General features: G+C 38.4%; 1 protein-coding gene across 1 annotated transcript in view; it reads left to right on the forward strand.

Moving 5' to 3' along the window:
- The window catches only part of AKT3 (AKT serine/threonine kinase 3), a 122,920-nt gene that overhangs the window by 103,480 nt on the left and 5,765 nt on the right, over nt 1-13,675 (forward strand). Inside the window, exons 12-13 of the mRNA XM_086460941.1 lie at nt 2,950-3,164; nt 5,857-5,944. Of these exons, the coding sequence (XP_086317067.1) occupies nt 2,950-3,164; nt 5,857-5,944 (303 nt within the window). The remainder of the gene's footprint in view (nt 1-2,949; nt 3,165-5,856; nt 5,945-13,675) is intronic.

The raw sequence follows: 13,675 nt of genomic DNA on the forward strand, positions 1-13,675 counted from the left end.
TATGTTCTCATGCCTGCCCTAATTGTATGGATTTGGTCGTAGGAGCTGCTGGACTCCACCACTTCCATTGATTTGTCGCAGTCTACAAATCCCAGAGTTTCTTAAAACCATGAAGAGCAGAAATGACTTAAAGAAAATAATTGTATGTATTTACTGTGAATGCATTATGCACAATTTTATTACATTTATATTAAAATAAGTGAGATGCACTTTGCTTTATTTACACTATTTTCAGGCTGTTTTCCTTTTGCCTAAATGAAACCCTTTTGATGCTCTTGCTTGTCTGGCTGGCTGTAAACCAGGTATTTAAACAAAAATAAAGAGTTGCCAGCTTTTGCCAGCTGGGGATGAGAACCCGGCTGGTGATATGCGGGTTCGGGAGGCAGTTAATCCAGCTTTTATGCTTTTTTATGATTTTATGTAAAAAGAGGTTAAAAATCACATTTGGCTCTTTCTTTGTACCACTGTTTTGTTGCTGTTGTGGGAATGCAGCAAAAGGTTGCTCATACTTTTTATTATTATTAGGTAAAGTCCTGCATAAATTAGGTAAAGCCCCAGATACAGTTTGCTTTAGCTATTTGCCATGTGATTTGCCTTGTTCAGAGAATGACACGTTTTATCTTCCCGTTGCCTTCTTTTATAAATCACACATGCAAACCACATCTCAACTTACTTGTAAAAAGAATCTACCACTGCCTTGTAGTTTTCTGTATTTTACTAGCTTCAAAAGAAAAGAGTAGCTAACTGTACAGATAGGAGAAATAGTAACAGTGCTAATAGATCTAGTAGAAAAAATACATAATGCTTTTATTCTGTGGCAGAAGAAACAGTGATTTAAAGAGAAGCATCACAGATTTCATATGCAGTTTTTCAGCAAATAGCTTGCAATATGCTCAAACTCATAAAACATTTAATTAATTTTAAAATTCAGGAGGTATTTTAGTTAGTTTTGTCATATGTACTTTTTGAGATAATTTGCTTTATTTGACACTTTCCAAAATTTCACTCTGTATTTGGAAATATCAATGATGTAACGAGTCTGTGTGTTTTGGCACAGTTGTAAATAATGTGTGTTAATGTGTTAATATTTATGATTTTTTAATCTTATATACACAAGGGGGATTTTTAATACATTTCTTTTCATCATGTTTCTACTACTAATCCTTAAGGACAGTGAAAATTAGGAATATGAATGCATTAATTACTTTGGGATTGTCAAAATTGCCGTACTGGATCAGACTGCATTTTGTTTCTGCTTATAGCATGTACCAGGTACTTCAGAGTGGGCTTGGATTTACTGAGTGAGAAAAAGGAGAGGCAGATAAATGAGCTCGACACCCCTCTTTAGGACTGGCTAGGGTAGGGTGTGTGTCCTATGGTGTGGTCACGGCCACTTAGTGTCCCCTGAATGGGTGAGGACTGTGTCAGCCCTTGCTGCAGAGGAAGTTATTGAGAGTCATCTTACACTTCTTAGACAATCACAAGATAATGTACTCATGGAAAAAGGTTATTTCTGACCTGTTAGAGGTTGCCTTATTCATTAACGCCTGAAGGCTGTACTGCGCGTCACCAGATTTTCACTACTATGTATCTAAATGACTGCTCCTGCGTGTCTGCTTACAGTTTGAATTTGGGTGAGCTCTTTGTGGTGGTGATGGCATTTGGCTGTGTGTTGTAAAAAATGTTTTGTTTTCTGTGGATTAGTTTGTTGGCTTTGTTGTTGTGTTTTTTTTTTTTTTAAATCAGTCATATATGCTACCATTCAGAGTCTGTCTTTTAATGATACAGAAACAATTCTTTATAAAGAATTACTTAATTCTAAATAAATGTAGTCCAACTCTATTAGTTGCATTTCTTTGATCTTTCTAGCTATTTATTTAAGTCTAATTTCTTGTTTTAAGGTTTTTGCCTCTTTAGTAGGTCTTTCTGCAGGAAGTATTGGCAAGTTGGCACATACAGTTGTAGTGCCTTCTGTATTACCGTTTATTAACTTGCATCTTTTTTGAAGGAAAAGATATGATCTTCTAGAAATTCACAGAAATAGGAATATATCTGTATGGATTTGATAGCGTTCAGTTTCCTTTCCTTATTGCTTATGGTTTCATTATGGGTGTATGCTGCTGTTACGTTGTCTCCATTTCTACAGTTTAATATGAAGCTGTGTTAAGGTCAGGACACACTGCTTAGATTCCTTATTCCAATTCTCTGCAAATTCTCTGCTGGGAAAAGGGCTGCGAAATAGGTTGGTTTTAGGTACGCAGCACTGGAGGCATTATGTTAACCAATTATATACATTTCTATGATCATATAAGATATAAACATAGTATCATAGTAAATTAGTATCATGTAATCATTGTCATATTTCTTTGCATTAGCAGAGTTCAGTAGTTTGGACTATTTCATGGCATGTAATGAAACTGTCAGGAGAAATGTATTAAGGACTTAACTTAAACAAAGATCATAAATAAGCTAAACTTGTCTTAGTAGGATTAAGGTGTTTCTAAATTTGAGGCTTTGTTCTTACAGGTGGGTAAGGAGAGAGGAAGTCACTGGGCAAGGAGATGCTTCACTTGCCCCAGAGTAATGCTAACTGAGGCAGTAGTGCCCGTAGATAGTGTCTTTTCCTAAAGCTGTGTACACTATAAATGGGATGATAAGAGGACATAGGAAAGGGGAAAATGCAGTCATGATGATTTTGAGCAGGTCATTCTCAGGTTTTTTGTATTTTGCTTTTAGCAGTACAGTCCCTGGTGTGCCCAGAGTTTCAGTGAGCTCAGGTGTGAGTCAGTACTGCAGTTGCGTGTGTTGAGCCAGGTTCTGGGAGTCCTTGTAGCACACTGTGAAAATAAAGTCTTGGTAACACATCCATACAGAGATGCCTCAAATAGACTGAAATGATCGTGTCTGAGATAGTCCATGTTTTACAGCTGGTTTTGGTTTCTGTCTTAGGTGTTGGAAGATAATGACTATGGTCGTGCAGTGGACTGGTGGGGATTAGGAGTTGTCATGTATGAAATGATGTGTGGAAGATTACCGTTCTACAACCAAGATCATGAGAAACTATTTGAACTGATTCTAATGGAGGACATAAAATTTCCTCGAACTCTATCTGCAGATGCAAAATCATTGCTATCAGGCCTACTGATAAAGGATCCAAACAAGCGGTAAGTGAAATTACTTGGGTAAAAAGGCATAATAAATAATTACACTGGGTACTGTAAAAATAGGCTGCTGGTGCCTGGTCTTTCTGGCTGAAGGACCTCTCAGTCACAGGAAAGGGCCATGCGGAGCCATACAGTCTCACATTTCCACTTTTTCCATATACAAAGTGAGTTTAACAAGCAAAAGGAAAAAAAGCATGTGGAAGAGAACACTTTTTTAATCGTTCACGGCAAACATGGGGATCTTTTCAGGTTTAGGTTGTGTACTGGAACAAAGGGAAAGCTCTCAATTGTTTTTCACAGTATGACTTAACCCCGAGTTGCCTGTAGTGTCTCATGGGGACTACAGCACTTTTTCTTGGAAGTGATCATGCCAGAAGACGTGTATAGACAGCCACAGCTGAATTTTGTTAGGGCACATAAATAAATCACATATTAGAACATGTAAACTAGTAACTTGTTAAAGAATACATCTTCTGAGTGAAATTTAAATACAGTGGTTTGAAAGCAAGTATCACTGAGCTGCTGCCTGTGCCCTTTTGTGGTGGGCTTTTCCCTCTGGGATTGTTGCCTAGGAGAGCTATTTTCCAGTGGCTCCTGCACTGGACCAGCAGTGTCCAGTCCCCTATGTTTCTAAACCAAATCTCTGTCTTTGTAAATCAGTGACATTTGTCTGTAGGTCCCCGCTTTGCCCCAATCTCTCTGTTGTTCTTGCAAATCTCTTGGCATGTTTTAAGGCTGCAGGTATTGTTCTGTCATGTCTCTCTCTCTTCTTTAATCCTCCTTCATCCTCAGTTTGTTCTGAAGAAGTTTTCAGTAGTGAGCATTGCTCTCTGGCACTCAGGGCAGGGGTGGTTGCCGTTTCTCTCTGAGGGATTTGTCTGCACGCAGCCAGGACAGCACAAGTGGTCAGCCTTTCTGCTGCTGCCCAGCAGTGCCTGTTTAACTGAATTTACTGTATGCAGTAAAAGCAAACCCTGGCCACTCAGCCAAATACATGGAGAGTAAAGTAGAGATTTGTTCCTGTACCAACTCCTGATGCATTTTAACCTCCAAACAATCTGACCCATTAAATGTATTAACCTTTAGAACTGAAAAGATACTTCCTTGTAATTAATCTTTGCAGACAGTAGTGTTTATTTACAAGCTTATTCATATTCAAGTTCTGGTGTTAGCTAATGCTAAATAGGGTTGGGAGCACAGAGGTTAACTGCAACTTTTCTCTGAGCAGCTGGATGGGAAGATACTGAGAGAAGTCTGGAGACTTCAGGCTAACTGGGATGCTTTGCAGAGATGTAGAGAATTTTACAATGAGTAGTTGAGAAACAAAGAGGAATACAGCTTGGAAATGAGAATAACTTTACAACCATTACTGCAAGAGAGAGGTAGTAGTCCAGAATATTTGGTAATTTGTCAGCAGGGTAATACCAATATAGCTTTTTTTCCTTGGTTGTGGGAATTATTGCTTCTTGCAATAAATGCTTTAGAGAAGAATTTATCTTACTTAAAAGATTGCTTTTAAAATTTGTCTTTATATCTTTAGCAGTTCCTTTTAATGAAACACAAACTGCCTGTGTCACTTTTCTCATAAATATTTAACACGCATGGGCTGCTCGTTCGGTTGAGATTAGCTTTTTTTCTGTTGCAACTTCTTTCTGTTAGACCTTCCAGTAGGATAGCCAGTCTCAGGAAGAAGATGAGGGCTGAGCAATCCTGAAAGTCCATGTGCTGCTGAAAGGGGCAGAGGTTCTCGTCACTGGATGTGTGGCTCTTTCACCACTGACAGCAGCAGCTCAAGGGAGCTCACTAAACTTGTTGAGTCAAATTTGACTTGCTAATGCAAGAAAAAATGGCCAGTTCTTTCTCGCTTTCTCATTGCGGCGTTAGTTTTCATCCAGGTTAGTGAGCTGACTCAGCTTACAGTCATCAGCGGGAACGATGCTGTAGATGCAAGTGAGAGGGGAGAGGTATGGGCAGAGGTAGGACCCTCCTTTTTTGGCAGCAGTGACCACTTCCGGGAGCTCAAATCACCTTGGGCAAGTTCACCCAAAGTCAGCAGAACTCACTTCCTAAGATGATTTACCAGAGCCTGGCATTGGCAAGCTATGGGCCACAGTGAATAGTGTGGTTATTTACAATGGCCTTTAAATAACCTTCTCAGCAGGCCTACAATTTATTAATTTATACTAATTGACTCTGATTGAGACTATTTTATGGTAATTGGTTAATTGTTACAGCACCCGGATGCAACAGCAGTGAACACTGTATAAAAATGATGTGTGAGTCATTACTGATTCAGTGCCTGGCACCTCCTTGGCAAAATTTTATGTCAGCATTGTTGGGTTGGTTTTTAATAGTGCCAGAATGTTAGTTGGTATTTCAAGAAAACTAAACTTAACGTATGTTTTTAAAATGAATGAATTGTGTAAAAAGCTCATCATGGACAGTAATAAACACTGTAGTTGAAATAATCAAATAGAATAGACCATGGCATGGATACTTCTGCTATCACATTTTCTCTTGAGATCACCTGAATTCATATTAAACAGGTGAGAATTATGTATTAAATGGGGGGGAATTGTTCCCAGACAGTAAAAAGACCCAAATGGTCACTTTTCCGACCATTACAGTAACTTAATCTCCCTTTAAGGGTAACACTTGTTTAATATAATTTTTTTCCCCTCTCTCTCTTTAGACTTGGTGGAGGCCCAGATGATGCAAAAGAAATCATGCGTCATAGTTTCTTTGCTGGAGTAAACTGGCAAGATGTATATGATAAAAAGGTATGTCTTTGTATGACATTGAATAGTCTGGCTTTTGCAAGGTGGTTTCAACTGATAGTCATAGGACTGCTGCTCTCTGAAGTTAGTCGTGGTTTTCTTTGCAACTTTTTGTGTTAGTACAAATGAATAATTATTCTGATCTAGGTGCACTTTATTTAATCTTCTATTTTTCAGTAATAATTTGTCAGTGGACTAAAAATAAATTTCGCAAACCAGCTGAAACTCAGCAAAGATTTTTCTTTTATTATGTAGATGGCCAAATCTTTTCCTTTCCTTTTTCTTCCTGGGCCTTCAAGAGAAGAGTAGGTGCGTGACTCAAGATAATGTAAGAAAATGTAATGGAAGTTTATCCTGAATTGTCTTTTTATTTCTGCCTTTTATTGAAAAGTTGTTTTATGGAAATAGGAAAATTAAGTGATTGGAAGGGTCTCATTGCAGAAATTTACTTTCTGCTTGCTTGTGTTTAAGCAGAAATCTTTTTCAAACTTACTTTTAAAGAGATATCTAAGAAAATTAAAATAGCATTAAGACACAGCCAAAACAGCTTGTGGAGAAAGTGAGTACTGGGAATTCAATTGGAACAGTTTTCTTTAAACTCAGTCCTGTTCCTGTAATGATCAATACTTTGGGGATGATTTTAGAAAATGGATTTATCTTACTCAATAGAGAAACTCAATTTGACTTGTTTTATATACAGAAGCTGATTTTATCTCGCTACTTGTGTAAAAATTTACTTGTTGCTATAAACCCCTTCTATTTTGATAAAGTCTTTTTATTTTTTTTCTTCCCCAACTGTTTTACATTGTTAATCTGGCAGTTGAGCTGTGTAATCTTAAAAGATAGATTTTTCTCCTTTTTTTGCTTGGTTCAAATAAAAGGGAAATGAAAGACATAAGAATGAGCAGAATATGTTTATGCCACAATTCAATGATACAAACTGTTTTTTCAGTTGTTGCTGAACTGGAATTTTAAAAATGTGTGGTTGTTGGTGTGGTACTTCTCTGACAAATACCAGAATTGAAAGAAGAGCCGGTATATGGTGATACAAAATACTGTATTCTGAAGTTACTTGATGCAAGTGTGATTTTTTTTTTTTTTTTTTTTTTTTCCCTGGCAGTATCATGAGGTTTCAAGAAACTCTAAAATAAACAATCAGAGCAAGTATATTAATCAGGTTACTTTATGAGCTCAACCACTGGTTGGTTATGTAAGGATGTTGTAGAGAAGCACTTTGAGGATAAAATCTAAAAATACAAATTGAGGACCTTTCTGGAGTTTAAAAAACCCCACTAAAATTAACTGGATTTCAGTGTACTAGGAGTGGGTGAGAAGGAAAAAGCTGTTACATTACTCTTGCTCTGTTGAAAAATATTTAATTATTTTACATTAGAAATAGAGCTCTCAATTCTACACTGTGTTCAACATCATATTTAGTTAAGAAAATATAGATACTCTTAATTTTTAAGCATGCACTTTGAGTCTTTCCACATCAGCATGGCGAGTGTCTTTCAGTCAAGATCTTATACTGAGCTATTAAAATAAAAGGAAGTATTTTTGAGGTATAAATACCTCTCTTGCTGTATAAAATTTATATAAATATAAATATATATATAAATGCAGATATTTTACTTTTATGCTCATAGAGGTGGATATGGCTTATTGGAGTGTTATAACTGGAGAAATTGTAGTAATTCATTGCTTACTCTGTCCACTGTCGCTTTGAGAAACTAAATTTGCCAGTAAAAAATCAATTGAATTTCCTCAATTGGACAGTTAACTTCAAGGGTCATAGGGATTGCTGTTGTGCAGTAGTGGTACACGATGTATTCTTTATGGAAAAATAACTCGTGAAAATGAAAATATGGGGTTTTGTTTAAAGAAAAAAGTTTTGTTCCTATAACAGAGTTATTTGTCTGGTTGGTTAAAATATCCAGTTGTTCCTTCTGCACCCACAATCTTAGCAGTTCTGAGGTGTGCAGTGTAAGACACTGCTCTGAAATGTAAACTTCAAACACAATAATAAGGTTAATGAACTCTCACTGAATATGTTTATTAGAACACTTATATGAATTTTTTTAGGTTTTGGTATTCTAAAATAACTCAGGAGGTACGTGCATCAAACAAATTTGGTTTTCAAATAGGTTTATTCTATGCTTGTTTCTGTTGCTGTTTATTATTAGTGGCATAGTCTACAGCAGTAGGGTCATTTGATGAAATTGATAGTTGATACAATTATTTGCATAGTAAAAATATTTCACAGTATTCTTGCCTGAGATTTATGCACCATGAAACTCTAATTTCCTGGCTACATTTCAGGAGTGTGTTACTGTTAGCAATGAAAGAACTGAAGTTCACATTCAGAGTAATGGAAACCAAAAAATCATGTGTATTCCAAGTAAGTGCTGGAGGATAGTTTTGCACATGTGCACACTAGGCTCCTGTGCCGCTAATTTTATCATTTTTACTAGAGATTAAGTACATCTCTGTACTTACTAGGTTATCACTTTAGTGGTGTGATTAGAGACAGAATTATATATCTGTAAACTTGGCACATTTCTTGCAATAAACAGTTGCTCTGTCAGGTCAAATGGATCCAAATGGTCAAATGGAATTATTAGCTCTCTGATACTGCTAACTAGTTAAACTAATTTGATACTACACAATGATAATGAAATGTTGGATGGCACACTGGAGGAGAGAATGTCGTTGCCTTTAAATGAAAAATGTGTAGTAGTTAGCATTTGTTATCAGATGTATTTATTTTTGGCAGAAAAACCATGAGGGCATATGAAAGAGAGCAGGCGGTGCCAGGTTCTTCCTGTGATCATCTCAGCCCTGATGAGTTTTTATCTCTGAGCCCGAGTATGAGAAATTGAATAGTTTGGCAAACTCTGAAGACTTCAAAAGCCCATATACTTCTAAATAAAAGATTTGTTTTATTTTTAGCTAGGATCAGGAAGCTTTTTGAAATTTCTCTGTTACTCATTTAAGAATTATTTTAGCGTATTTTTATTTGGGTTGCAGAAATATTCTTACGTTGTCGGATATTCTGTCTAGGGTCTTTCACTGAACAAAAACCAGATGGGCATTAATTTAAAGGTAGCAATTTGGTTATGTCTTCAGGCTTGCAGCTTGAAGCACTCAGGTAGCCTCATGGCAAAGGAGATCCAGACCTTTTAGCAAAGCCTGGGTTTCCTCCTGCATGTAATATGGATGAAAGGAGAAACAGTCGGACTGATACACATATATCTGCTTCTGATTTCTGATAATAACCTCCGATTGTTCCTGAAGCTGATTAGGGAGTGCTAACAAAGTTATTTGTTAGTGCTGGGAAGGGAGTGAGGGCAAGTAACAGTAATGGTTAAAGCTGGGGTGTCTGGCTTTGCTGCAGGTGCAGCACTTGCAAAGGCCCCTAGCAGCGTGGAGGCAGTGACTTTCAGCATGAAGTCTGACAGCTGCAAGAAGCTGTTCTTACCCTTCAGCTGTGACTACCTTTGCTTTACTTAAGACACAACAACAGCAGATGATGAAATCCCATGATTGAAGCCCTGGGTTCACGCCTGGCAAAATCTGCAATATAACTATAATCTTAAATGCACGTTTAAGTACTTTTGTAAATCAGATTTTGAGGGAAAGGGCAGGAGGGAAATAGGAAAATAGCAACATCTGGTTTTAGGCCGTTGCTATTTGAGTCGTATTTTTTTGTACAATTATCTGCAGCGCAACAAAGCCAGTAGAAATGACCCTCGTTACTTGCTTTTTTGTTGTGGCCATGCGAAGTAGTAAAAAGATCAGAAAACTGCTAACCAGTCTGATCTTTTCATTGTGTTTCCAATGATTCTTTAAAGTATGTGGGCAGACCTAGGGGTTGATTACCACCCCTTCCCAGCTGCATGAATTTATGAGGAGGAAAATAATACATAAGGGTGCACTATATCACTTGGAAAACAGAGTTTGCCCATGGGCAGACCTGACGCTGAACCTGCTTTCCTGTGGATTTGTGTTGCGTGCCCTTCCACTGCTGAAATCCCAGCTCTTCCTCCTCCCCCTGCCTAGGACCACCACATGCAGTGTCCCAGCATGGGCCGTGGGGTATTTCCAGGCCCTGGCCGTGCTGCGGCTGCTGGCTGGGCAGCAGGCTGCCTGCTTCTGGGCCGGGTATGGGGATGAACCAGTCCCTACGTGATGAATGCTTACTGACTGGCTTGATGCTCGACTCAAATTACTGTCTTTCCTTCGCTGGAAACTCTGTTTTGGGGGGGTGTGGGGTGGACAGGGATGTCTCTCTTCTGTTCAGTAAGCTAGATTAAGTAATTCTGTGGGAAGTGTCTGCGTTCCTAGTCTTTTCTCCATCATGGTGTGTTTGCCCAGCCATTGGAAATTCATTAGGGCAGGACAGACTGACAGAGTGTGTAATCTCATCAGCTCCTGTTGCCTTTGGTAACTGAGCTAGTGTAAGAAAAAGGACAGAAATTTATTGTTAGGAAGGGAAAATTGGTATTTTAAAGGACTTATGTATTTTTAATTAAAATACTGTTGTTGACGATCTAATGCTGAAAGACTGAACTAAGGTTTTGTGTTAGTATCTCTGCATGACCTTTATGGTCACCAAGCATTTGCTTTGATGGGAGCTTAAAAGATATATAAATGAGGGAACATGTATTAACAGATATGCATCAGAAAAATGTAAAATTTTGAGTCAAGCTTTGCTAGTGTCCTTTTAGAATGTTTTATTGTAGTATTTTGCAAGTTAATGAATTTCAGTTTATGTGAAAATGGGCTGTTTACTTGGAATGTCATTTAGTAAGTTAACTAGTTCGTAATACAAAAACTTTTTTTTTTTTTTGAGAAGTCTGTTTGTTAATTGTGACATGTTTTCAGCACTTCCAGTGGAGCATGCCTGTGAGGAAATAAAAAGGTGTGTTTCAGCAATGTGACCCCATTCTCTTCTCACAGAATAATTTATTTTCCACCATTCTGATTTGGCTAATCTGTCTCTTCTGATAATTCCTGGAAATAACAACTTTGCAGTTTTAGTTCTCCAGGAGAGTTTAAGCTAGATGAAAGTTTGATTTCTGGACATCAAATCATGAACACTTAATTGACTTTTATTGTCAGAAAGAACTGTAACATTTGACACAGTTTTTGACATATGTCAGACTTGAATAATAGACTAGATGGAAATTGTTGAAATACAGCATATGATGACAATATAAGGCATTATTGAAATACCCGTTTTGTAGTTATTTTTATAGTGAATTTTCAAAAAAAGTAAGATGTCAGAAAAGCAGAATTCTTCTCATACATTGTAATTTATTAATAAAGAGGAGGTATATATATTGGGATGTGGCAGTGGTTTTTTTTTTTATTTGTATAACTTGGAATGTCACGCTGAAGTTGAACCACAAGTAAGATTCAAATAGTTAACTGCTTATGAATGGAACCTGAAATCGAACAACAGTGCTCACTCTTTAATATGTATATGATACGTAAGGAATTGGTGTGTTTCGGATTTTTGAGATTATAATCTAGTTATCTTGTTTATTAAAATGAATAATTCAGTGGGGGTGGTGTATAGGTGCAAAAGCTCCTTTTATTGCTTTCAGACTCTATCTCAGAGTACTGTTCAGCTGTAGTCTGTTGGTGCATGAGATTCTTACGGTAGTGTTAAATTTGAGTTCACTTTAAATCAAAAGGAGAAGGAAATCAGATAGATTTCCTTAAGCATCATATTTTTCATTTGGCAGATCGAGTGCATCACAGTTACTTTGAAGTAGCTTCAGCCACTTCCCATACAACACCCAGACAAATAATTCCTGCCAGATTATGTTTGATCAAATAACTTTACATATTTTTTCTCATACTGAAGTATTTGTGTAGTAAGTGTGAGAAAGCTCAAGATGTAGGTAAAGAGCCTGTCTTTTCATCTCTGTGACTGTAACAGTCGGCTACTGTACCTGCCCCTTTCCTTCCCCCAAGAGATGGGTGGCAGGTTTCCCGGGACTTGAACTGTGGCAAAACAGCGGTGTTTCTCACACGCTGCTCTCAGTGGGTGCCACATGAAAATGCTGTTCAGCAAAGATAATAGAGACACTAAGAATTTGATATTGCTTCTGCTGTCATTTCTAACACCAAGCCTTGGAAATGGCCAGGGCAGATTCAGCTTGACAGATGGGTGTGAAACTGGATTTTTGTCTTGAATGTTAGCTCTTACAGTCACTTAACTCTCACTGAGTTTAGACTCAGTGTACATGTGTATATGAGTGTGTAATGCATAAATGCAGAAAAATCGGTATTTCTGGTCTTTAGAGTAAATTGACGAGCGCTGGAGGTGCAGTCTCCTGTCTGGTTTGAGTGTGTTCTGCCTGAATTTGCACAGACTGCTAAAGGATGAAAATTGTCCCGTACTAAAGCTTGGCAGCTGGGACTGAGCAGTGTGATTCTCTCACAGACTGACAAGGCCTGTGCTTAACAAAAGCTCATCTTATTCCTTTTGGACACAGGTTACTGGGTATGCCTTGCTGGTGCTCACATTACTCTTGGGCTTTTTGACTTCTCAGGTCAGAAGTGGGAAAAGTCGTGGTGATAGCGGCTGGATGCTGCTTCATTGCGGCACCAAACATGAAAAGCCACTGGCTGTAGAGTAGCATCTTCATGCTGTAATTGTCAGAGCTGTAGTTAATGTTGGGTATTTCATTCTTTGTCATTAAACCTCAGCTTTGATCTCCCTTGGGATGCATAGAGAACCTTCTGAGTTCTTATTCAGGCTCTGTGTCAATCCAAGTGGTAGTCTCTGCAGCAGTTGCCCCTTATTTGTCTAACAGTTTCATTACAGCTGAAATTTGTGGAGATTTTGCTTTATGTTTTCAAACAAAATCTGACCATTAATGAACAAAGGTGGCACCCCTCCAGAAAGATGCTTGCCAAGTGTCTGTAGCACGGCCTGGCACGTTGGTGACATGGTTTACAAAATCTGTCTTGAATGGTTCTGTCCCCAGTCTCCTGAATGTGGTGTTGAAGTACCGTGTCCCTCTGCATACGCCTGCGCGCATCATTTATACTGTACTCTGCTTCTGCTTTGTCTGAAAGGTTAGGAAAGGATTTTTTACTGCATTTCTCTCATTTTCTTCTGGAGGTGATACCCAAGCTCTGTGGGCCCATTACTCATTTCTTGACAAGAATGATTTTAGAGGGTCTCCCATTAGAACTGGAAGTGTGTCTTGCAAGTGTCCTAACAATTATATGAAGGTCAGAGGAAGAATTTACTTGGGGGAGGGGAGGTGTGCCTTTGGTGGCAGATCAGGAGTCTGGAGTGGGAAGTCCACAAGACGTTAGCTGCAGTTGGTTTGGTGTAGGTGGGGTAGAGCAGACTGAAAGGAGTGATCCCCAGTTCTGGCTGTCCTCACTGGTGGAGATGATGCTGTGAGGGAAGGAGGCGAAGTGTATGCAAAGAATTAGGAAACCTTCCTGCTGCTCTCTGTTGAGTTGTATCTGTGCGTCTTGATCTTGGCCACCGTTTCCTCTTTTCCATAGGCTGTAGGGGATGGCTGGTGTATGTGAGCGTACAGCTGGTACAAATACCAGCATAAGCTGTGGTGGAGAGCCACATGGCTGCACGGTTTGTTTTTTGCAGCCACTGAAGTTTCTGACTTTTAATGTCCAGGCTATGAAAGGTCCTGCTGTAAGACGGATGAATCCTAAAACACCAGTGATGTAAAATTGCATCAGGTT

This window comes from Leptosomus discolor, chromosome 2 (assembly GCF_034619465.1).
Source record: "Leptosomus discolor isolate bLepDis1 chromosome 2, bLepDis1.hap2, whole genome shotgun sequence".
Lineage (NCBI taxonomy): Eukaryota > Metazoa > Chordata > Aves > Leptosomiformes > Leptosomidae > Leptosomus > Leptosomus discolor.